This window comes from Orcinus orca, chromosome 3, assembly GCF_937001465.1.
Source record: "Orcinus orca chromosome 3, mOrcOrc1.1, whole genome shotgun sequence".
NCBI lineage: Eukaryota > Metazoa > Chordata > Mammalia > Artiodactyla > Delphinidae > Orcinus > Orcinus orca.
In genome coordinates, this window is record NC_064561.1 from 7579556 (window position 1) to 7604045 (window position 24490).

The 24490-nt window shown below is 47.0% G+C and overlaps 1 protein-coding gene across 2 annotated transcripts in view; it reads left to right on the top strand.

The window, feature by feature from the left end:
• The first annotated feature begins 2200 nt into the window (after positions 1 to 2200).
• Positions 2201 to 24490, top strand: part of LDLR (low density lipoprotein receptor) — a 36119-nt gene continuing 13829 nt past the window's right edge. For both annotated transcript variants that reach the window (XM_033401131.2, XM_033401132.2), the window contains exons 1-8: positions 2201 to 2425; positions 13517 to 13639; positions 14595 to 14717; positions 16345 to 16731; positions 19131 to 19253; positions 21227 to 21349; positions 22804 to 22923; positions 23400 to 23525. In XM_033401131.2, coding sequence (XP_033257022.1) covers positions 2359 to 2425; positions 13517 to 13639; positions 14595 to 14717; positions 16345 to 16731; positions 19131 to 19253; positions 21227 to 21349; positions 22804 to 22923; positions 23400 to 23525 — 1192 coding nt within the window. In that variant the 5' untranslated portion in view covers positions 2201 to 2358. The remainder of the gene's footprint in view (positions 2426 to 13516; positions 13640 to 14594; positions 14718 to 16344; positions 16732 to 19130; positions 19254 to 21226; positions 21350 to 22803; positions 22924 to 23399; positions 23526 to 24490) is intronic.

Genomic DNA, 24490 nt, shown 5'->3' on the forward strand with positions numbered 1-24490 from the left:
TCCCTAAAGAAAAGAGAGAGGGGGAAAAGAAAAGAGATGTAGTTGCAAAGACAGCCAAACAAAACAGGGAACCCATACACTGTGTCTATTATGTGCCAAGCAAGCATGGCTCCAATCACGTTTATTTATGTATTTATTTAGACATTTTAAAAAAATTATTTATTTATTTATTTATGGCTGTGTTGGGTCTTCATTACTTCGCGCGGGCTTTCTCTTTCTGTGAGCACGGGCTCACAACAGAAACTGAGCCAGAGAGGTCTTGCAATTTTTCTGAAGGGAAATCACACCTAGGGCTCCTGACTTTAAAAGATAAATAAATAAAAAAGGAGCATATGGTGTAAGGAATTGGAATTGGATGGTGACACATTCATAAATGTTGCAACTCCCAGAACTTACCTGCCCTTGTAAATTTCTCCAGGTGTTTGCTCATGATCTCATTTTGACCCTGATACTGAACCTGCCAAGTAAGGGAAGTGGCATTACTTTCTCTCCCATATTTATTTTATCTCCCATTTTCAATTTTTATTTATTTTTAAAAAAATTTATTTATTTTTGCCTGCGTTGGGTCTTCTTGCTGTGCGGGCTTTCCCTAGTTGCGGCGAGCGGGGGCTACTCTTCGTTGCGGTGCGCGGGCTTCTCACTGCGGTGGCTTCTCTTGTTTCGGAGAGCGGTCTCTAGGCGCGCAGGCTTCAGTAGTTGTGGCATGCAGGCTCAGCAGTGCTTAACTGCTCTGCAGCATGTGGGATCTTCCCTGACTAGGGATCAAACCCATGTCCCCTCATTGGCAGGTGGACTCAACCACTGAGCCACCAGGGAAGTCCCTATCTCCCATTTTTTAATTGGCAAAGCTAAATGACTCGGAACTTCCTTGGTGGTCCAGTGGGTAAGACTCCACGCTCCCAATGCAGGGGGCCCAGGTTTGATCCCTGGTCAGGAAACTAGATTCTGCATGCATGCCACAACTAAAGATCTCCACATGCCCCAATGAAGATCCAGCATGACACAACTAACACCCTTCACAGACTAAATAAATAAATAATTGTTAAAAAACAAAACAAAACTGAGTGACTCACCCAAGGTCTGTCTGATTCAGAAGCTGGGGCTCTTTACTGCCAAACACTGTCTATAAGTTTCTTCCCCTGGATTAAATCACTGTTTTTCTTTCTGTTTCCTCTCTGCCTCTTTTCTGCCTTCTTTCCTGGGTTTCCTGTAAGCCTGCTGAGAGGTAAGTATGCCTTGCCAAGCTCAGTTTGTAAAACCTCAGAGAACTCTGCTCATTCCTGAGGGAACCCTCCAAAACTACCAAACCCCTTACGGGAGGCTTTCTGGCCAGGGGCCTCTGGGAAGTTCATGAATCTCCAAAGAGACACCCTGATTCTTGAAAGCTGTTCTCCATCAGCCCTCTGTGGTTTAGGCAATCGGGTTCAGTTCTGAAAGCTCTATTTTGTTTTCATTTTGCTTCGGGGAGAGGCTTTGGGCCTCTCTGTTGATTCAACTCCTTCTCCTTAAAGGATAAATCAATATTTATGTCCAGACCCCAGGTATTGGGTCAATTGATTTTAGAGATGTTTTTGTTCATAATTCATCCAAGTGCTGGATTCCACAAAACAAAATCAGTCTTTGGCTGTACTTTCGTGACGATTTTATTTAAATGCCTCATTAATAACTGTTTATGGGGTGATTTGGAAGAACCCTCTAAGACTATATATGACGAAACAGTTAAAATCTATAAACAATTCCTACAAAGGAAAAGGCAAGGAGAGACAGAGGTAGGGGGGTGTAGTTTCCAGCATCTCTAGTTTTTTTCCTTTTGAGTCAGAGGGGAGATGTCAATTGGCCAATTAGACGATTTGGAAGGACAGGTGGTTGCTAATCTCCTTTGGGCACCAAAGAGAACGTAACAATTAAAAATGGAGTGAAAAGATGTTAAAAAAAAAAAAAAGTGGAGTGAAATGTAAGGGAGATCCTTCAGGAGATGCGCATTTCCATTTGGGGGTGGGCGTGGCGGCGGCTCCTCTCTTCAGGGGCTACCCAAATGGGACACATCCGGCAGCCTGTCCCGAAGCGGCTTTGGAAAGGACTGGAATCCGAGTCAGGGCTTCACGGGTTAAGGAGCCCATGTCACATCGGCCGTTCCAAACTCCTCCTCTCGAAACTCCTCCTCTCGCAGTGAGGTGAAGATGTTTGAAAATCACCCCACTGCAAACTCCTCCCTCTACGGGAAACCTCACATTGAAATGCTGCAAATGACTGGGGCCCCGCGTGCAGTCGCGTCAGGGCCGCGCGAAGCCCGGGTTTCCAGAGCGAACACAGCGGACAGCAGCCCGGCCCGGGGCGTGACAGGCAGAGGCTGGGAACATGAGGCTTGCGGGCTGCGGGCTGCGCTGGGCCGTCGCCCTGCTCATCGCTGCGACTGCGGGTGCAGGTAAGGCTGGCTCCAGAAGCCCGCGCGGGGTGGGGGTGAGCCTGCGAACTAGGAGAGCCTCTTGGTAATTTTTTTTTGCAGGGGAAGAGAACGAAAAATCATTCCACCCTTGTAAGACTTGTGGGCAAATGGCACGAAATCCTTCCCAAATGGCTGCAGGGAGCACTAAGGGGAGCGCGAGGGTTGGGAGGGTCTGAGGTGTCTGGGGAGTCAGGGGAATGCGGGATGCGGCTTTCCCCACAAGTCTCCACCCGACTGCAGACCCTCTTGTCTTAGAGCCGGGTACGCGGGTCTCCACCAATGGGGGGAGGGACCCCCTCCCAGAGTTATTCTAGGGGTGAGAGTGACCCGAAACCCGGCTGCTCAGCCTGGTCCCTGGCTGCACGCTCAGGGTAGTCTGCGGGTGCGCCCCTGCGCCGGTTCACCCTCAGAGGTTACGGCGGCGGGCAAGTTGGCTTTGTGCGGCTCAAGGGCGCTGTTGGCTCCCGGAACTGAGAGGAACGCGTCCAACGCGGACCCCGCACCACACTTCCTCCCAAGGCCACCGCCTTCAGCCCCGCCCCCGAGCTCCCATAGGGCGCCATTGGAACAGGCGAGCCTCGAGCCACTCCCCTTGGCCAATGGGAAGCGGTGGCTGCGGAGGCGCGCGCGGCGCCGGGCGGGGCTGGCTCAAGACTAGCGGCGCACCTCGTTCTCGGTGAGGACGTCCAAGGAGATTCCTCAGGTTGGTCCCAGCTTCTGTCACAAAGGAGGCGTCACGTCCCGGGCCCCTGGAGAAGCTCTGCTAGCGTGGCCGAGGCGCCCGCGGAGCGCCTCGGCCCCCTCGGCGAAGGCCTCAGTTTTCCCCTCTATCTGTGGCGAGGCCTTCGTCCCCGCTTTGTCCTCGGGGGCCGCCCTCACCCACCCCGCCCGGGACATGTTCGCAGACGTGCCCCCCAGGCCACCCTCATGGCCCTCGGGTTGCCTTGTTTGTTCAGAGGCGCTGAATGGGTTCAGCTGTGCTGCCCACAGGACAGCATTTCGTTTTAGAGGGTTTGAAATTTAGATTTGGTTAAGAGGCTAGTTGAGGCACCATCCTGAGTTGTCTGCTGGCTCCCAGAGGCATTTGACCTCGCTCTGGAAAATAGAGAAATGGTCCTTTTCCTACTTATGACCAGCTGGGCCTAGAAAAGGATTGGGATTGTCTGATTAACAGGATGCAGGAAGCTTTTCCTTTTTATTGGCAGGGAGGTGGCTTTGAACTCTTGGAATCAGTACCTGTGACCCATCAGTTTCCTCTGGGAGGAGAGGAAGGGAGGTTGCACATGGCAGAGGATTACTGTAATAATTCGGCCATTCAGTTGTGTGAAGCAAAGGGAGTGTGGCTTGGTCAAGAGACGCTTGATTAGCCTGTATTTCACACGCGATCCACTCCTTTCCTAAGAGGAAACGATGGCAGTGAAGTCTTGAGCAAGATGTGTTGGCGTGCTTCAGTTTCCTCTTTCACTGGGTGGCGAAGGATCTGGTGTATTTTGGGTCTCAAGGAGGCTGATCGTCTGGTGTGTTTCCCAGGCTCCCGAGAGCTGGCAGCTACTAAGTATCTTCTCTGGTGTTAACACAACCATGTACATTTGTAGCAGCCCTGACTACTCCAGTTTGCCCCGAGGGGGAGGGAATTTCTTGTCTGTTTCCTTTGGGAATGGAAGTAATTGGGATCTTAACTGCATGCTTTCCCTTAGCCAGATCAAAATCAGTTAACAGCTGTGTGTGGAGCCTCAAATATGCCAAGGACACATCCAAACTCAGAAAGTAGAGTGGTCCCTCTAAGAGTTGTGTCTGCTTTGGCAGCAGGCTCCAGGGTTGTTCATTGATCGTTGCCAAGCATACTTTTCTTCCCGGGCAACACTGGCAAAAGATAGGGAGAGTGTTTTGTTTTGTTTTTTTTTTTGGGAGAGTGTTTTTGAGACTGCAAATCTTTAAGAGAAATATGTGCCTCATTCTGTCTTTCTACAGTATTCCTGCTCTTATCTGTAGGGTTCCTCCCCTGATAAGACCCAATTCTAGATGCCTTTTTTGCTCAGAGCTTGGATGGCCTTTCATGTTCCACTTTAAGTACATTAACAGCATCCATACTCTGCCCGGCTGTCAGGAAAGAGACCATGTGTTGCTAAGACACTGTGGAAGTAGCCAGCTGTGAACAGTGATAGAAACAGGCTACCCCTCCCCAAAGGCAACAAAATCTACCATCGAGATCACCCTTGGGGAAAATACCTTGGCGACACCTCCTGTGGAAAAGAGCACTGGTAAAAGGATGTCTCCTTTGCTTTCCGCTGAGTCTGTTGGCTCCCGCCATTTCTTTCTCAAGAAAATGATTCCATGTATTATTTTGATTTCCCTGAACAACCACTGTCTTCAGTAACAGGAAGGAAAACATCGAAAGCGTTTACCACCTCATTTGTGTGCTGGAGAAAAAGCAGAAATGTGTATTCCCCTTTTGTGTTTCAATTATGTTGTTCCTGACTTGTCATTCGTGACAGGAGAGGTCTAAGGGCTAGAGTTTAGTTTTTTTGTTTTTGTTTTTTTTCCTAAGGGAGGGTGCAGTGCTTATGTAATTTTAGGCATCTCCAGCATGAGGAGATAAGGGATTGGGAGCTCTGGTTTGCTTTTGCTGAAATTCAAATGAAACTGACATAGAAAACCCAAATCTTGCTTCTGGAACAGGGAGAAGACAAGAAAGAGGTGTGATTTCTTTGGGCTGTGGCATTTGAAACAGGCCTAGTTCTGACCCATTGTTCAGGACTGTGTTGCCTGCTGTGGAGACACCCATCTGATGTGCTGTCCCTTGGTGCTCACTGTTCCTCATTCCCATCCCCATGGCTATGGGATTTATTTCCCAGCTGACCGTTCCCTGTAATGGTGAAATCCATTCACTTTTCATTTAAACACTGTCTGGAGCTGTTGGCCAGCTGTTCAGATAGAAATAGGTAGTAGTGGGGTCTTCCTGTTGGTGGGGTCTTCAGCCGTCTATGACAAGCAAATATTTGATTAACTGTTGCCAGGGGAAGGCTTGTTATCCAGGGAACGGGGTTATTGTTCTTTAAAGGGCCTTAAGATGTTTTAATAGTTCTAACCTTTCCAGGAGCACATTTTGTGTGTAAGATGATTCCTTGTGCAAAGTGGATTAGTAGTGGCAATCGAAACCGCAATCGCCTGGTTGGGAGAGGGGATGACAGAAGGTCCTCCTCCGGGATCCTCGCTGAGAATGCCCCTTGCCTGAACTTCCTTTTTTACTTTTTTCTGAGAGTGTTGGAATTCCGATTGGTTTTTGCCCACCCTGTGTGCCAGGATCTAGAAGTGAGTCATTTCCTTTTTCAGGCATGATCACAGTTCGGTTGTGAGTCAGTGGGGTGTGGGGTGTATTGTAGAGGCAACTCTGAGGGAGATATCCTGTTTGGCTCAGTAGCTGGGCAATGTGTTTATCAGTCTGTGTTCTGATAGCAGTAGATTCCAAAGCTCAGCTCATTCACTTCTCTTGAATGAATGGGCTCCACTGGGGCCACCTCCAGCCTGGCCTCCTTGTAGTTCAGTTACCAAGTTCTGTTGATGCTTGTCAACACTCTTTGTATTTCTATCTTTATCACCTGTAGCCTCCTTGTGGCCCTCCTAATCTCACCTGACTGGTTTCCTAACCTCTGGCAGGAACCTTGGACATGATCTTTGAAGACTTAGAGTTTCCATTTTGAAATTGAGGTATAATTGACATACTATAAAATGGACAGATAAGTAAAGAGTTCAATGAGTTGTGATAAACATTTACTTCTATGTAACCACCTCTCATTAGGATCTAGAGAATTTCTCACATCCCAGAAAGTTCCCAGAAAGCCATTTACACCCAAGCCTGTCTGTCTGAGCACCTCACTACACTGCCTCTCAGGGAGTCTACACAAAAGTGCTGGGTGAACCAGCAAAGTAGAAATGGATGAAGGGATATATTATTCTCCCATGGATCCCTTTACCAGAAATGCCAAATCAAGTTTCTCCATCCGTGCATGCATATTTGAGAACTCAAATACATACATATACACACATGTACACATAAATAAATAAGTAAGTAGCTGTTTTTTAAAGAATAACTTTTACAAGGAAAAGCAACCCAAACGTTAGTTTCATTGTGCTCCATAGACTCCAGGGCAGTGAAAGATGATCTTTTTGCAAGGTTCTCCAAAAGTCCTAAAAATGCAGAACATTCCTTGACAGCTGGAATCAGGCCATGTCAGGAATGTCATCCACCATCATCTTACCTTTTCCTGGCATTCTGTGGCTGCAGTAAAAGGTTTCCTCCCTCTTGTATAAATGTAATACACTCATCTGGGTAGTGGAACTGTTTACCAAAGGAAGCCAGGGGAGAGTGATAAAGTACAGCATATGGTGTCCCATTTCTCCAAGAAGGTGGTTTTCAAACTGGGTCCCAGAGCCCCTGACCCCCATAGCCCTCAACCCAGGCTCAGGATTGGGTTCAAGGCTGAGTGAAATGTTCAGGGGCCTCCAGAGGTCTCTGGCCTTGTCAACCCCCATTGGAATGACCAAAGCCACCAAGAGCCGACAAAAAGGGAGGTTTATTGAATCAGAGGAATTGGGGCTAATGCCAGGGATAGGCACTGACTGATATCTTAGTTCTTTCACTTAATCATTTTCTTCCTTTGTTTAAAAAAAAAAAAGAATCTCAAGAGTAAAGCATTCTTAGAAGAAAACCAAACAACCTGAAATGAATTAAAGAAGGCCCCTTGCCACTGCTTCCTATGCAGAAGCACAGATAAGACTTTGTTTCTTCCAAAAGTAGGATCACACTGAAAACTATTACAAACTCTTCTGCCCCTTGCTTTTTTCCCCATTTAGCAAAATACTGTGGACAGCTTTGCACAGTGTCACAACGTAGGATGGTTGACGTCACCTTTTTCAGTGCCTCTGAAGGATCTGCATTATAATTAGGTATCGATTTTGCATGTGTGGCTACATAGTTCCATTTGAATATAGGCATACCTTCTTAAGTTAGGTTATGTATTAATTATCTATTGCATATCAAATTACCCCAAAACTTAGTGGCTGAAAACAATACACATTTATTATCTCCAAGTTTCTGTGGGTCAGGAATTTGGAAGCAGCATAGCCAGATGGTTCTGGCTCAGGATCTCACTTGAAGTTGCCATCTAGATACCCCAGGAAAAAATACATTAGCAGGGGCTGCAGTCATCTGAGGGCTCTATGGGGGCTGAAGGTTCCCTTCCAAGATGGTGTCCTCAGTGGCTTTTCCCAGAAGGCTTCAGGCACTCACTGCATGGAGCACCTCAGCGTGTGCAAAGGGCTTCCCCCAGAGTAAGCAATCCAAGAGATTCTGGAGGAGGCTGCGGTGGCTTCATGATGTAGGGTCAGAAGGCACACCTCATCACGTCTGCCTTTTTCTCTATATTAGAAACAAGTCCTGAGTACACGCCAGGTGTGGGGAATTAGGCTCACCTTTTGGAGGGAGTGTCATGGAATTTGTGGTCATATTTTAAAATACCACTGGGCTTCCCTGGTGACGCAGTGGTTAAGAATCCTCCTGCCAATGCAGGGGACACCGGTTCGCGCCCTGGTCAGGGAAGATCCCACATGCCACGGAGCAACTAAGTCTGTGTGCCACAACTAGTGAGCCTGTGCTCTAGAGCCCGCGTGCCACAAGTACTGAAGCCTGCACACCTAGAGCCTGTGCTCCGCAACAAGAGAAGTCACCACAATGAGAAGCCCGTGCACCGCAACGAAGAGTAGCCCCCACTCGCAGCAACTAGAGAAAGCACTCAGGCAGCAATGAAGACCCAATGCAGCCAAAAATAAATTAAATACATAAATAAATAATACCACCAATTGTTCCCCCCTTTTCTCTATTATAAGAAAAGTTTTAGGGACTCCCCTGGCGGTCCAGTGGTTAGGACTCTGAGCTTCCACTGCAGGGGGCATGGGTTCGATCCCTGGTGGGGGAAGTAAGATCACGCATGCCGCCAGGCACTGCCAAAATAAACAAACAGAAAAAGCTTTGGACCTCTTTTGAACTTGACATTGTTATACACCTGTGTTAATATTTCTTCTGGGTCCCAGGGACTTTGCACTTTAAATTTTGACAGATTCTGCCCTGTTGCCCTCCTAAGAGGTGGAATGTGGAAGAGTTCCACTTTTCCAAAATCTTTCCCCAGCAAAGGTGATGGACCCGGCCCTAATTTTTGGCATACCTATTGAACAAATCTTACTGTGACTGTGTCAGGCCTTGGGCTCTGATGGTTTCATGCTGAAACGATGAAAAAGACATTCCTTACTCTCAAGGAGTTTAAGTCTAGCCTGGGGGATACACAATAAACAGGTGCTTTCGATACTGTGTTAGGAGTGAGAAATGGGTGTTTTAGGGGCTCACGGGGGTGCCACACCCAGTTTTGGGGAAGGTCAGCTTCAAAGTTGAACTGTTAGGGACTTCCCTGGTAGTTCAGCGGGTAAGACTCGGCAATCCCAATGAAGGGGGCCCAGGTTCAATCCCTGGTCAGGGAACTAGATCCCGCATGCTGCAACTAAGAAGCCCTCATGCTGCAACTAAAAGGTCCTGCATGCCACAACTCAGACCTGGCAAAGCCAAAATACATAAATAAATAATAAAATAAATAAATAAGTATTCAAAGTTGAACTGTTAGCCAAACAAACAGGTGGGAGTTGGGAGGGGGCTTTGCAGCAGAGGGAACTGCAGGGATTTGGGATCTGAGGTTGTGAAATTTTTACCAGATCCAGTACGGAGGCAGAGAATGCCATTTCCATAAGACTGTAATTCACACTGCTTTGGAGTGGGGACAGTTGGTGAAATCTGGTGACCTCAGGGCCTCCCTCTTCCTTGTTTATAGAGGTTTCAGGATGGCATTTTATGGGGAAAACAGATGTCTTGCAGATGGGCGTGTATGAAAGGAAATGGGATGTGTGTAGGGAACACCGGCCTACATCCGCGAGCTTGGAAAAGAAGGATCCAGGCATGTTCTTTTGTTCCCTTCCGGCTGTGGGCCACCTTCACCTCTCTGCCACCTTATGTCTTGACTTTAACTTAGATGGAGACCACACTTCCATTTTGGCCAAGAATGGGATGAGTTGGAGACTCAGCTCTTCCTTCATCATCATAAGGTCTGGCTTTCACGTGCCTTCTAGCCCTAAAGACTTTTTTCCCCACTGATGCTCCCCAAGTCTTTATTCACATTCATTGTTCATTTTAAGGAACTGCAGTGGGGACTTCCCTGGTGGCACAGTGGTTAAGAATCAGTGGTTAATATCTTGTAATAACCTATAAGAGAAAAAAAATTGAAAAAGAATCTGAATCACTTTTGCAAAAAAACATTTGCTCTGACTACATCATGATTTCAGATTTTAACTAACTATAGTAGGAAGCCATCACGAATAACAAGATATTTTTAAATGTTGTGTGTCTGATTTTTAATCTCACCTTTTTAACATTTCTGATTTTCTGTATAGTTATAGTTTGTCATGTACATCATACACTAGTACAGTATATGATAAATAATTACATTAGGGAGGACTTCCTCAAAATTTTTTTAACCAGTGAGGGTATGCGATTAAAAGAGCTGGTAGACCAACTGGTTAAGACTAGGATCAAAGACTTTAGGGCCCAAATGTGATGTGAAATACTGGATTGGATCTTGGAAGAGGAAAGGGCCATTAAAGAAAAAAATGGATGAAATCCAAAGAAAGTCTGGAGTTCATAGTAATATACAAATGTTAATCTCTTAGTTTTGACATGTACTGTAGTATGTAAGATGTTAATATTGGGGGAAAATGTATGAGGGGTATGAGAATTCTCTGTAATATCTTTGCAACTTTTTTTACATTGAATATAATCCCAAAATAAGAAGGTAATTTTTTTCCCAAGTCATTGAGGTGAAAGATGACATACATTAGATGACTGCAGTTCGTTCTTTCTTTCTTCCTTTCTTTCTTTCTTCCTTCCTTCCTACCTTTCTTCATTAAATATTTTTGGCTGTGTTGGGTCTTCATTGCCGTGTGCAGGCTTTCTCTAGTTGCAGCGAGCGGGGGCTGCTCTTCAATGCGGTGCATGGGCTTCTCATTGCGGTGGCTTCTCTTGTTGCGGAGCACAGATTCTAGGCATGCAGGCTCAGTAGTTGTGACCCCCAGGCTTAGTTGCTCCGTGGAATGTGGGATCTTCCCGGACCGGGGCACGAACCCGTGTCCCCTGCATTGGCAGGCGGACTCTCAACCACTGCGCCACCAGGGAAGCCCCCAAAATTTGTTTTTATCCATGGTGGTATTGCCTAGAAAACGTGAATCATCTACACTTAGTCTAGTAAACGGTTACAGGTAAATTAAAATTTTGTTGCCTGGAAAAGAAAAAAAAAAAAAGAATTTCCATTAATAATTCTTTAGCTCTGAGACTACTGAAGAATGTTTCCAAGTATCTGTTCTCCTCCTCCTTCTCCATATTATTAAGACCTTCAAGTTTTAGCTGGGCACACGACCCAAAAGAGGATCTATCTATAATTTCCCAATTTTCCTTGCAGCTAGGTGTGGCCATGGGACTGAGTTTAAGCTAATGAGCTGTGAGTGGATGTAAATGTGCAAACTTCCCAACCTTAGATGGCAGCATTGACAAGTTTATTCCTATTTTTTTTAAGTCTTTATTGAATTTGTTACAATAATGCTTCTGTTTTATGTTTTGGTCACGAGGCATGTGGGATCCTAGCTCCGCGACCAGGAATTGAACCCACACCCCCTGCACTGGAAGGCAAAGTCTTAACCACTGGACTACCAGGGAAGTCCCAAGTTTATTCCTATTAATGAGCATTTCGCCCCTCCTACCCTCAACATACAAGATAAAAAGAGACCTAATCAGATATGATAGAAGGTCAAGCCAAAAAAAATCAAAATGATCAAGGACACCCTTTGAAATGTGGCCTTCTGTGCCCAATTGCTAATGATTAACCTTGCCCTTAATACTCAGCCATAAAAAAGAATGAAATAATGCCACTTGCAGCAACATGGATGGACCTAGAGGTTATCATACTAAGTGAAGTAAACCAGACAGAGAAAAACAAATATCATACAATATTGCTTATATGTGGAATCTTAAAAAAAACGATACAAATGAACTTATGTACAAAACAGAAATAGACCCATAGACACAGAGAACAGTCTTATGGTTACCAAAGAGGAAAGGGGTGAGGGACAGATAAATTAGCAAAAAAACCCAAAAAAACAAAAAAAAAAACAAATTTTGGGTGTTTAAAGAGAATATCAAAGGATAAAAAAATCTAAATACATAAAAAGCCCCAAAGTGTGTAAGATCTTGAATCTTCCTCACCCATATCCAGAATGAAGGAAGGAGAGACTTCTCCCATGAGAAGAATCGTTAAAGGATCTACTGTCTTCTGTTCTTCTTGTCTGGAGTTTTCTCCCAGACAATGCGTTCATTAATTGCCTTTGTGCAAGATGAGCTCATGAATAAGTTTTGCACAAACCATTAAACTCTTTATTTGGTTATGGCTAACATTCAAAATAAATTAATAAAAGAAAAGACATTCTTAATCTTCTTACAAAGGTAATGAAAAATATAACAAATGTAGCCATCAGTTAAAACTTCTATTTTACATATTATTTGCCTTCAGAACATCTGACTAATCAGGAAAATCTTGCTAGCTTCTTTTTTTTTTTTTTTTTTGGTCTTATTTCCTTATCCTGAGATGAACCAGATCATAATTTTTATTGGCTGCATTACTTTATTTTTTATTTATTTTTTTTTTTGGTGGTATGTGGGCCTCTCACTGCTGTGGCCTCTCCCGTTGCGGAGCGCAGGCTCCGGACACGCAGGCTCCGCGGCCATGGCTCACGGGCCCAGCCGCTCCGCGGCACGTGGGATCTTCCCAGACCGGGGCACGAACCCGTGTCCCCTCCATCGGCAGGCGAACTCTCAACCACTGCGCCACCAGGGAAGCCCTGGCTGCATTACTTTAGATTACAAAGGGGATCAAAGTTTATATTTAGAGATTAAAGGATTAGTACCAGGTTTTACCAACCAATAAAAGTTTGCTTTGATCGTAGTTCACACATAACATGCATTCTAAATCAAAGCATGATATCTAAAACTAAATGCAGTCAATATTATTTTGTTCTCTTTTCCAAAGTGCAAAAATCATATATTTTAGAAAACTTCCCAAACACTTACTTTGTCCTCATTTTTTTTTTTTTTTTTTTGCGGTACGCGGGCCTCTCACTGTTGTGGCCTCTCCCGTTGCGGAGCACAGGCTCCGGACGCGCAGGCTCAGCGGCCACGGCTCACGGGACCAGCCGCTCCGCGGCATGTGGGATCCTCCCGGACCAGGGCACGAACCCGCGTCCCCTGCATCGGCAGGTGGACTCTCAACCACTGCGCCACCAGGGAAGCCGCTGTCCTCATTTTTATCTCAAAATCCAAGTCTTCGTTTTCCTAAGGAAAGTTTTCTCTTGATTAGATCTTTTGTTACTGTGTCTGTCCCATTTCTTTTGATCTGACTTTTAGTTATATGATTATCTTTTCTGCTGGATCTCTGGTCACTGACCTCTACATTAATAATTTCTCATAATTTTTATCTCTCTATAGTTCCTTTCTACCTACTGGAGAAAGCTTTTCAAGTTTTCCTCCAGCTTAATGCTTTTACAGCCTCAATTTTCCTTGGTACTGTTTCCAATACAGATTTGTAATATGCGAAATAATTTTCTTTTCTTTGTTAATGTACACCCAGTTTCTAATATTTTATTCCCATAGACCAATGGATCCATACTTTGGACTCAACAACCATGATGCCAAAATCTCATACTGGGGACAAATCTCTCTTTTGGATGTGTTCTTTGCATCCTCCACAATACTTACATTTCAGTTCATGAAATTTAATTTGTTGTACGTGTTTCATTTCCTGGGAACTTGACTGTTATAGTAAGGTTGTATTTCTGGTTCGTTCTTCAGTTGGCAGGAAATAGACACAGGGAGCATGGTCGTTTCTAATCCTGACCCTGATCCTTCCTTCTCCTTTCTTTCTCTCTCAGTGGAAGACAAATGTGGGAGAAATGAGTTCCAGTGCCGAGATGGGACATGCATCTCCTACAAGTGGGTTTGCGACGGGAGCGCTGAGTGCCAGGACAGCTCCGATGAGTCCCAGGAGACGTGCAGTGAGTCCCCTTTGGGCGTGACACGCGTCCTAACCTTTTTTTTTCACTCTTTTTTTAAAATTTAAGTATAGTTGATTTACAACGTTGTGTTAATTTCTGCTGTACAGGGATTTCCCTGGCGGCCCAGTGGTTACGACTCCACACTTCCACTACAGAGGGCCGGTGTTGGATCCCTCTTTGGGGATCCCCGCAAGCCATGACACAACAAAAACCACTTTTTTAAAAATAAATAAATAAACATTTCTGCTGTACAGCAAAGTGATTTGATGATACTGGATGACAGACTCGGTGGAAATTGGCCAGTGTATTGATGTATTCAGCTGTGAATTGGGAAATGGAGAGAGAAGATATTACTGGAACTGAAACTTTCCTTTAAAGCCTCTTTTTTTTTTTTTTGTAAATCGAGGTGAAATTCACATAACAGAAATTAGCCATTTTCAAGTGATCAGTTTGAGACGGAGGGGGTAGGGATAAATTAGGCGTTTGCGATTAACATATACACACTGCTATATAAAAAATAGATTAACAACAAGGTCCTACTGTATAGCACAGGGAAACTATATTTAATATCCTGTGATAAACCGTAATGGAAAAGAATATATATATATATATGAATCACTTTGCTGTACACCTGAAACTAACACAACATTGTAAATCAACTATACTTCAATTTTTAAAAAGCCAAAAAAATTTAAAAATTAAAAAAAGTAAAGTTCAGTAGCATGAATACATTCACAGTGCTGTACAACCACCACCTCCATCTCGTTCCAAAACCTTTGCAGCACCTAGCTTCTAATTTTAAACAAGCTCCATTAAATGTCCTTCATTTTGACTCAGAAAAGTGGGCTTGGCACTCCCTGTCAGAAAACTCTGGGTTTTTCCCTTGCAAAGCTCGGACTGGCGAGGCAGGTTGGTCTTCCCTCTGGGTTAAGGCTGAATCCTGTTTCTCCCATAGTGTCTGTCACCTGCAAGACGGGGGACTTCAGCTGTGGGGGCCATGTCAATCGCTGCATTCCTGAGTCCTGGAGATGCGACGGCCAGCTGGACTGCGAGAACGGCTCAGACGAGGAAGGCTGTCGTAAGTGGGGTCACTGGCCTGGTGGCCCGTGGGTCCTGGTTTAGTCCAAGTGACCTGACCGGGTTCCTGGCTAAGGTCAGAGTTTGTTCCCCAAACTGAGGGTTCTGTGAAGAAACAGGCCGAGAGTCTTGGAGGGGAAGGCACTTTGCAGTTGGTTCTGTCTTGTCTCTTTGATTTTATTCATTGTTTATAATTTCATTTTCAATTGCATAGGTTTTTTTTTTTTAACAAAATAAGGCCCTTTAAAAAACAAAAAACAAAAAATCCTGGGGAAAATTTAAATAACTGAGATCACATCAAATCTTCAAGTTCACAAAATATGAAAACCCTTAAGAGAGTCTTAAAAAAAACTAAAAACGGGGAGTTCCCTGGTGGCCAGGTGGTTAGGATTCTGGGCTTTCACTGCCGTGGCCAGGGTTCAATCCCTAGTTGGGGAACTGAGATCCCACAAGCCATAAGACCCAAAAAGTGAGTGTTTGCTTACATTTACCTTAGAAATGCACGTCTAACCTTGGTTAGTGGTCATCTGATGAAACAGCTCCCTGGGGAACATTTTAATAAATTTATTTTATTTATTTATTTTTGGCTGCGTTGGGTCTTCGTTGCTGGGCGCAGGCTCTCTCTAGTTGTGGCGTGCGGGGGCTACTCTTCATTGCGGAGTGTGGGCTTCTCATTGCAGTGGCTTCTCTTGTTGCAAAGCACAGGCTCTAGGCACGTGGGCTTCCATAGTTGTGGCTTGCAGGCTCTAGAGCGCAGGCTCAGTAGTTGTGGTGCACAGGCTTTGTTGCTCCGCGGCATGTGGGATCTTCCCAGACCAGGGCTCGAACCCATGTCCCCTGCAGTGGCAGGCAGACTCTCAACCACTGCGCCACCAGGGAAGCCCCCATATATTCTTTTTCATATTCTTTTCCATTATAATTTATTATATGATATTGACTGTATTCCCTGTGCACACTATTTTTTTGACTGCATTGGGTCTTAGTTGAGGCATGCAGGATCTTTGTTGAAGCATGTGGGATCTTTCATTTCCTCGCTGGGGCTTCTTCCTCTGTAGTTGTAGGGCACAGGCTTCTCTCTAGTTGTGGCGTGTGGGTTTTCTCTCTCTACTTGTGGCACGCGGACTCTAGAGTGCATGGGCTCCGTAGTTTGCAGCACGCAGGCTCTCTAGTTGAGGCTCATGAACTCAGTAGTTGTGGTGCAGGGGTTTAGTTGCCCCCGCCCCGGCATGCGGGATCTCAGTTCCCCAACCAGTGATTGAACCCGCATCTCCTGCATTGGAAGGTGGATTCTTTACCACTGGACCACCAGGGAAGTCCCCTGTGCAGACTCATACTGCTTCCCATGTACCCAGCCCAACATGAGAGCTTTATACCCCAAGTCCTCAGCAATGCCTTAAGACACGAACAGATGAGGGAACTGAAGCACAGAGGGGGCCCAGGAGCTGGGCAGTCTTCCGGCCAGGGCAGCGGTTCCGTGTTCAGGGTTCCTGACCACTGCCTTGAGCTCCTGACCACTGGGCTCTGGCCTCTCCTTGGCTCAGTGTCTGCATCTGTGCAATGGGCTTGTGTCAGAATGTGGTGGGAGGCTCCCTGCTGACCGGGCTGTCGTCTCCCGTCCGTCCCCGCAGCCCCCAAGACGTGCTCCCAGGACGAGTTCCGCTGCAATGACGGCAAGTGCATCGCCCCGAAGTTCGTCTGCGACTCGGACCTGGATTGCTTAGATGGCTCAGACGAGGTGTCCTGCCCCGTGCCCACCTGCAGCCCTGCCAGCTTCCAGTGCAACAGTTCCACCTGCATCCCCGAGCTCTGGGCCTGCGACGGCGACCCCGACTGCGAAGACGGCTCTGACGAGTGGCCGCAGCACTGCGGGAGCCCTCAGCCGTCGGACCCCACACAGGGCAACAACCCCTGCTCGGCCCTCGAGTTCCATTGTCGCAGCGGCGAATGCATCCACTCCAGCTGGCACTGCGACCACGACCCCGACTGCAAGGACAAGTCTGACGAGGAGAACTGTGGTAGGGGCGCCGCACGGGTCCCCTCATCTGTCCCCAGGCTCCCCGAAGTCGGGGCAGGGGCAGTGCCTTTAGGTGGTTGAATGGTTTCACATCTCATAGCAAGAAAATCGGTCCCATTTCATGTTCGAGTCTTTCCAGTCACATGGAGGACAAGCTATCCTCCAAAGAGTGCTCAGTCTGGAACACCTATTTAATTAATCTCTTTTGCCCAGGGGAGCAAACTGCAACCTGCAGTATAATTTGGGTCCAGAAAGGATCCTGGGCTCCGGGCCTGGCTGGTGTCATCTGTGCTGTGTGACCTTTGGCCAGGGACCACTGTGCTGTGGTCTCCTCCCCTGCAGATGGGGCAATAGCATCGGCCTTTGCGGGCCTCGGTTAGAATCCAGTGCCATCCAATCGAACTTGCTGTGATGCTGCCCAGTGCATGAGCGCTGGCCAGTGTAGCTGGTGCCACTGAAAGATGGAATTCTTAGGTTGCTTTCATTTTAACTCATTGAAACTTAAATAGCCACAGGTGGTTAGTGGCGACTGTGATGAAGACGTGGCCCTGAGTCAGTGCACCCTGAATCAGGGCCGTTCTTGCACGGCTAGTGATGTAGGTCGTTTTCGTCTTTCTGTTTCTTTGGCATCTTTGCCCACGTGCACAGTGTTCAGAGTTGCAATCGCTGTATAGTTGTAATTAGACATTTTATTTTTTAATTATTATTTTTTTCCTTTTTGGCCGCCCCACATGGCATGCGGGATCTTAGTCCCCAACCAGGGATCGAACCTGTGCCCCCTGCATTTGAAGCGTGGAGTCTCAACCACTGGACTGCCAGGGAAGTCCCGTAATTAGACTTTTTAAAAACTTCTTACACCTTTTAAAAACGATTGAAGGGACTTCCAGCCTGCGGAGTCCAGTGCACCCGGCCGGGTTCAGTCCCTGGACAGGGAACTAGATCCCGCATGCCGCAACTAAAGACCCCACATGTCTCAATGAAGATCCCGCATGATCCCACCTGCGGCAGTGAAGATCCCACATGCCACAACTAAGACCTGGCGCAGCCAAAAAATAAATAAGGCAAAACAAAACAGTTGAAGACTTTGTATGTGATCGATCGGTTCTAAAACTGAACACCCTGGCAGTCCAGTGGTTAGGACTCCGCTCTTTCACTGCCAAGGGCCGGGGTTCAGTCCCTGGTTGGGGAACTAAGATCCCACAAGCCCCACGGCGAGGCCAAAAATAAAAAATAAATAAGTAAATAAACAAATAAAACTGAACACAAACTCATTTAATCCCCATGACTTGTGAGAGCACGCTTCCCTCATTCTTTACAGATGAGGAGACTGAGGCACAGAAAGGCAGAGTAACCCTCTGAGGACACACAGCTGTGAACCCGAACCCATCCCTGATCACCCCACCATGTGAACTCTCATCGGAGAGCATGTTTTGCGAGAGTTATGTTCAGTTGTATTTTTTTCCTTAATGCAAAGATAGACACAGGGGTTAAAAATAGGATCATTCTAAATACACAAAGCAAAACAAAAAGGATCATTCTCCTCTTTTACCTAGGTCACAGCAGAGCAAGTACACTTGAAAATAACAAGCTCCAGACATTTGCATATTTTTATTTTATTTTATTTATTTTATATATATATTTTTTGCAGTACACGGGCCACTCACTGCTGTGGCCTCTCCCGTTGTGGAGCACAGGCTCCGGACGCGCAGGCTCAGCGGCCATGGCTCACGGGCCCAGCCGCTCCGCGGCATGTGGGATCTTCCCGGACCGGGGCACGAACCTGTGTCCCCTGCATTGGCAGGCGGACTCTCAACCACTGCGCCACCAGGGAAGCCCATTTGCATACTTTTAAAAAGGTGGATGGGGAGGATCATTCTGCCCATAGATTTATCATCTTTTTTCACTGACCTCCTGAAATCGAATTTTCAAATTGTAAACATTTTGATAGTGAAATGTAACCCATGGGAAAGTGCAGAAAACTTAAGCTTAGAGCTTAATGAATTAGGGTAAAGCAAAAACCTGTTGGAGGTCAAGGTCTGGACCGTGGTTAGAATGACCCTATTCTAGTCATCACGTGTGTCTGCCAAGATTTCATTGTAATGGCCTTTTTAGGTAGTGTCAACTGAAACATGTTTTACGTTTGCAGTGTGAGTCATTTGAAGGGCTGTATGATACTCAGTGGTATTGATATGATTTATCATAGCTTACCTGGCCGTGCCTCTGTCTGGGTTGGGACCACATCACTGCTTTTCTGCAGAGAATGGCCTGTTGGCTCTGCCAGCTTTTTAATGAATTTCCTGCATACGAGGACAGACTGGAGAAAAGTCTAAGAAAACGGTTGTGTTAGGGTGCTTTCCTGCCCGCTTTCTTATTTTCCACACCTGGCTCTGTCTTTCCCAGCTGTGGCCACCTGCCGGCCTGACGAGTTCCAGTGCTCAGATGGGACCTGCATCCACGGCAGCCGGCAGTGCGACAGGGAGTATGACTGTAAGGACCTGAGCGACGAGCTGGGCTGCATCAATGGTGAGCTCTGTCCCGCCAGGGTCCAGGGCCATGGGGAGATGTAGGGGGATGAGCATGGTGCATCCCAGACAAGGGAGAAGCCTCCTGTGTGTCCTTGGGCAAGTTACTTGACCTCTCTGAGCCTCACGTCCACTTATCTGCCAAATGGGCAAAATGTAAGCACCTACTTCAGGACTGTGAGATTTAATGCGGTCGGAGTGTACAGAGCTCATGTCCCTGAGCTCAGTTACATGCACAGTACGATTCCATGTAAAGCACTTTGCTGAATTTACAACATAGCAGTTCCGCTCCTGGGAAACTTGCACTGGGAGAAAAGCTCTAGAACAGGCAGAGCAGCACTGTCCTAACAGCAAAACACTGGAAGCAACCCAAATATTCATCAGCAGTAGAATTAATTAAAAAAAATACATATTTATTTATCTATTTATTTATTTGTTTATTTATTTACTTATGGCTGTGTTGGATCTTCGTTGCTGTGCGTGGGCTTTCTCTAGTTGCAGCCAGTGGGGGCTACTCTTTGTTGTGGTGCGCAGGCTTCTCATTACGGAGGCCTCTCTCGTTGCGGAGCACGGGCTCTAGGTGCACTGGCTTCTGTAGTTATGGCACAGGGGCTCAGTAGTTGCGGCTCGCGGACTCTAGACACAGGCTCAGTAGCTGTGGCTCGCAGGCTTAGTGCTCCGCAGCATGTGGGATCTTCCCAGACCAGGGATTGAGCCCGTGTTCCCTGCATTGGCAGGTGGATTCTTAACCACTGTGCCACCAGGGAAGTCCCAAAGTATTTTTTTAATTGTGGTAAAATACCTATAACATAAAATTTACCGTCTTAACCTTTTTTTTTTTATCTTAGCCATTTTTAAGGGTCAATTCAGTAGTGCTAAGTAACCGTCACCACCATCCATTGCCAGAACTCTTTTCATCTTCCCAAATTGAAACTCTGTCCTCGTGAAACACTCACTCCCCCTCCCCCTCCCCCAGCCTCTGGCACCCACCATTCTACTTTCCGTCTCTATGAATTTGACTCCTCTAGGGACCTCCTGTAAGTGGAATCACACAGTGTTTGTCTTTGTGTGACTGGCTTATTTCACTGAGCATGATGTCGTCAACGTACATCCATGTGGTAGCAGGTGTTAGAATTTCCTCCCTTTTTAAGGCTGAATAACATTCTATTGTATGGATGGACCACATTTTGTTTATCCAGTCATCTGTGGATGGATACTTGGGTTGCTTCCACCCCTTGGCTGTTGTGAATAGTGCTGCTGTGAACAGGGGTATATGGAAATAATTTTAAACGGCACATAGTGGAATACCATACAGCTGAGAAAATGAGGCTACAGCCCTTGTCTGCAGCCCAGGCAAACCTCATAACCTTGGGGTTGGGAGCAAGAAGGAAGTTGTAGGAATTTACTGGGTACAGTTATTATATCATACTCAAAAACAAGCAGAGTTCAACAATATATTGTTCATTCATACATGTTTGATAGAATGATTAATGAAAAAATAAGGAAATGGTAAACCCATAATTCAAGACTATCATTACCTCTGGGGGTAGCAGAGAGTAGGGGGATGGGATGGCAAAGACCACTATAATAGTCTCTGTCAGGGCCCAATGGTACAGGCCAGATAGTAAGTATTTTCAGCTTTGTGGGCCATAGTCTCAATTACAACTACTGGACTCTGCTATTATAGCGTGAAATCCACCGCTGATGATATGTAAATGAATGGGCAGGGCTGTGTGCCAATAAAACTTTATTTAAACCAACAGGCAGTGGGCCAGAGTTTCCCAGCCCCTGCTCTTGGTGACATTCTAATTCTTAAGCTGAGTGGAGGCTTCACAGACATTCAATAATTATTCTGTTTTATTACCAAATACGTTTGCATCTATTCTTGCATGAATAAGCTATCATATTAATAAAAAGCACTAAGTGGGCTCCTGCTGCTCAGAAGCACCTGATCCTCCTCTGTGGCTCTCATAGTGACTCTGTGTGAGGGACCCAACAAGTTCAAGTGCCAAAGCGGCGAGTGCATCTCCCTGGACAAAGTGTGCAACTCAGTCAGGGACTGCCGAGACTGGTCGGACGAACCCCTCAAGGAGTGCGGTGAGCCCCAGGGTGCGGGCAGCTGGCAGAGCAGGGGTGGGACCCAGACGTGGGTGCTGCGGTGCTGCGAGGGGCTGGCCCACCCAGGCCCACAAGTGCTGTGGGGTGAGACAGATGGTGGGGGGGGGTGCTGGGGATAAGTGGATTGGCTTTCTAAGCCTTAGTTTCCCCAGCTGTAAAATGGGACAGTAACTGCTCCCACATCCTAGGGCTGCTGGGGATCAAATGATGCAGTGCGTGTAGTTTTAGCAGTGCTGTGACCCATATTTTGGACTTTATAGGCCATAAGGTCTGTGTCACAGCTCTTCAACTTGGCCATTGTAGCAGAAGAGCAGCCATACAGATGCATACACGTGCATATGAATGCTTGGGGCCGTGCTCCAAGGAATCTTTTATTATGTATACAGAAACTTGAATTTCATAGAACTTTTTCATGAAATACCATTTTGCTTTCGATTCTTATTTTTCAACTATTTTTAAATGTAAAAACCCTTCTTAGCTGTGTAAGAGCAGGTGGAGGGCTGGCTTTGGCCCATGCCTGGTACAGAGGGTAAGAGCATAGATTCTGGAGCCGAGTGCCCTGGGTTCGAGTCCAGTGCTGTGATCTTGGGCAGGTCATTTAATCTGGCCATGCCTCAGTTTCCCCAGCTGTAGTTCCCTTGCCTTTAGGGTTGTAGGGAGGATTAAATGGGTTAATATATGTAACTGTAGGAAGTTGTATGTGGCTTTTATTTTTTATTTTTTTTGCGATACACGGGCTTCTCACTGCTGTGGCCTCTCCTGTTGCGGAGCACAGGCTCCGGACGCGCATGCTCAGCGGCCATGGCTCACGGGCCTAGCCGCCCCATGGCATGTGGGATCCTCTCAGACCGGGGCATGAACCTGGGTCCCCTGCATCGGCAGGCGGACTTTCAACCACTGCGCCACCAGGGAAGCCCCGGCTTTTATTTTTTATAATTAAAAAAATTGTAATTACGGTTAAAAAAACATAAAAATTTACCATCGTAACCATTTTTAGTGAAGTTCAGTAGTGTTTTAAGTACATTCACGTTGTCGTGCAACCATCACCACCATCCATCTCCAGAACTGTTTCATCTTGCAGAACTGAGACTCTGTCCCCGTTAAACACTAAGTCCCCCTCCCCCTCCCCCAGCCTCTGCACCCACCATCCTCCCTTCTGTCCCTATGAATTTTACTCCAATAGGGGCCTCGAGGTGGAATAGTGCAGTATTTGTCCTTCTATACCTGGCTTATTTCACTCAGTATAACATCCTCGTGGTTCATCCATGGCGTCCCATGTGACAGTGGCTGAGTCCTCTTAGGAGTCATGGTACTTCTGCAGCTGCACAGTCATTGTGGTGATTATAATGATGACGGCGAAATAGCACAGGGTGGCGGGAGAGTGGTGGCTGGAGGCAAGAGTGTGACCGGTCCCCATCCCCCACCTGGCACAGGGACCAACGAGTGTCTGGACAACAAGGGCGGCTGCTCCCACATCTGCAACGACCTCAAGATCGGCTACGAGTGCCTGTGTCCTGAGGGCTTCCAGCTGGTGGACAAGCACAGATGTGAAGGTGATTCCCGAGCCCCGGCCCTTTCCCTGGACATGGGGAAGGTCAAGCCCTCAGCCTCAGTTTTCCCATCCATTAAGTGGGCGTGGGCACCGTCCCCTCTGTACAGGGCTGGTAGGAGGCCAGGTGCACGGGCCAACTGTCGCCGGCTTGGCTCTCAGGGAGGACTTGCTTCTGGCCTTTGGGGATTAATAATTAAGAAAGAAATCTCAGCTGACTCAGCTTGGCCCTGCTGGCTGTGCCCTGAGGTGAATGGTGAGGTCGGGGTCACTGTTAGAGGTGACACTTGGCTGTTTCCAAGATTTTGTTGGTCAGAGTCCCCGGCCCTGGAGGTCTTCCCCAGAGGGGATGAGCTATCCCCCATTTGATGAGCTGTTCCCCATTTGCCACTGGGTTGCACAGCCTTTGGTCAGAGCCCATGGCTCCATCTGCACCCCGTGGGGAAGATGCCCCAAATCTCTCTGTGTCCCATCCCGCAGACATCGATGAGTGTCAGGACCCAGACACCTGCAGCCAGCTCTGCGTGAACCTCGAGGGCAGCTACAAGTGCCAGTGTGAGGAGGGCTTCCAGCTGGAGCCCCTCACCAAGGCCTGCAAGGCCGTGGGTGAGTGCAGGGAGGCGGCGGGACAGGGAACGAACGTGGTGGGGAATTTTATCATCTGAACTTTGCACCGACTGCAGTGACCCGGGGGTAGACCATCTGCTCCGGAGGCCTCTGGTAGGTGAACACCACAGCCTAGTTAGGAATCGGGCTAGGGAGCTGCCCACACCTGTCCAGCTTCTCTGAAGATGCAGATCAATCCCGTGGGGGATGGTTTGTAGCCCCCAGTCCCATGAGGGGCTTCAGGGCACAAGAAGTGGAAAGCCATGGCCTGAACAGCCTGCACCCCCTCCAGCTAAAGGAACTTATATCAAAAACAGTAAATCCATTGAAAAGAGACCAAAATATAATTGTTCATAATGAAACAAAATAGTACAAATCACTGAGTTTCTTCTACCTGACATTTAGGTTAGAACTGCAACCATGCACTAATTCTTAGAATCACCTAGATCAAGGGATCCCATGGTTTTGGAGGCATAGCTGTCCTGGTGAAGTTGACAGGTCACCCAAACATCCTTGTCTTCTGTCATGTTCTGCTCTTGCAGTGTGATTCCAAATGAGGGCCAGTTTTGCAGAAATATTTTAGAGCTGTTTCCCCTAGGACCTCTCAGTCATCATCCCTTTGACAGCTCCCTGGCTTCCCTCTGTTACATCCCCATGTGTGAAGCCCTCCAGGATTTGAGATTTCATTTTCATCCCATTCTGTAGGGTCAGGTCCCTACAGATGCCATCCCAGCTGGAATGGTGTCATGGGAAGGGATATTCTGACAGGGGTCAGTTGTAGAAGGCTCGGTGTGTTGGTGGATATTGATGTCATGGTTATAGCACAGCCCCCAGAGTCAAAGTGACCCAGGTTCGAATCCCAGCTCTACCACCCACTAGCTGTGTGACCTTGGGCAAGTCACTTCTCTCTGAGCCTTAATTCCCTTATCTGTACAGGGAGCTGACAACAGCCGCTGCCTGTTAGG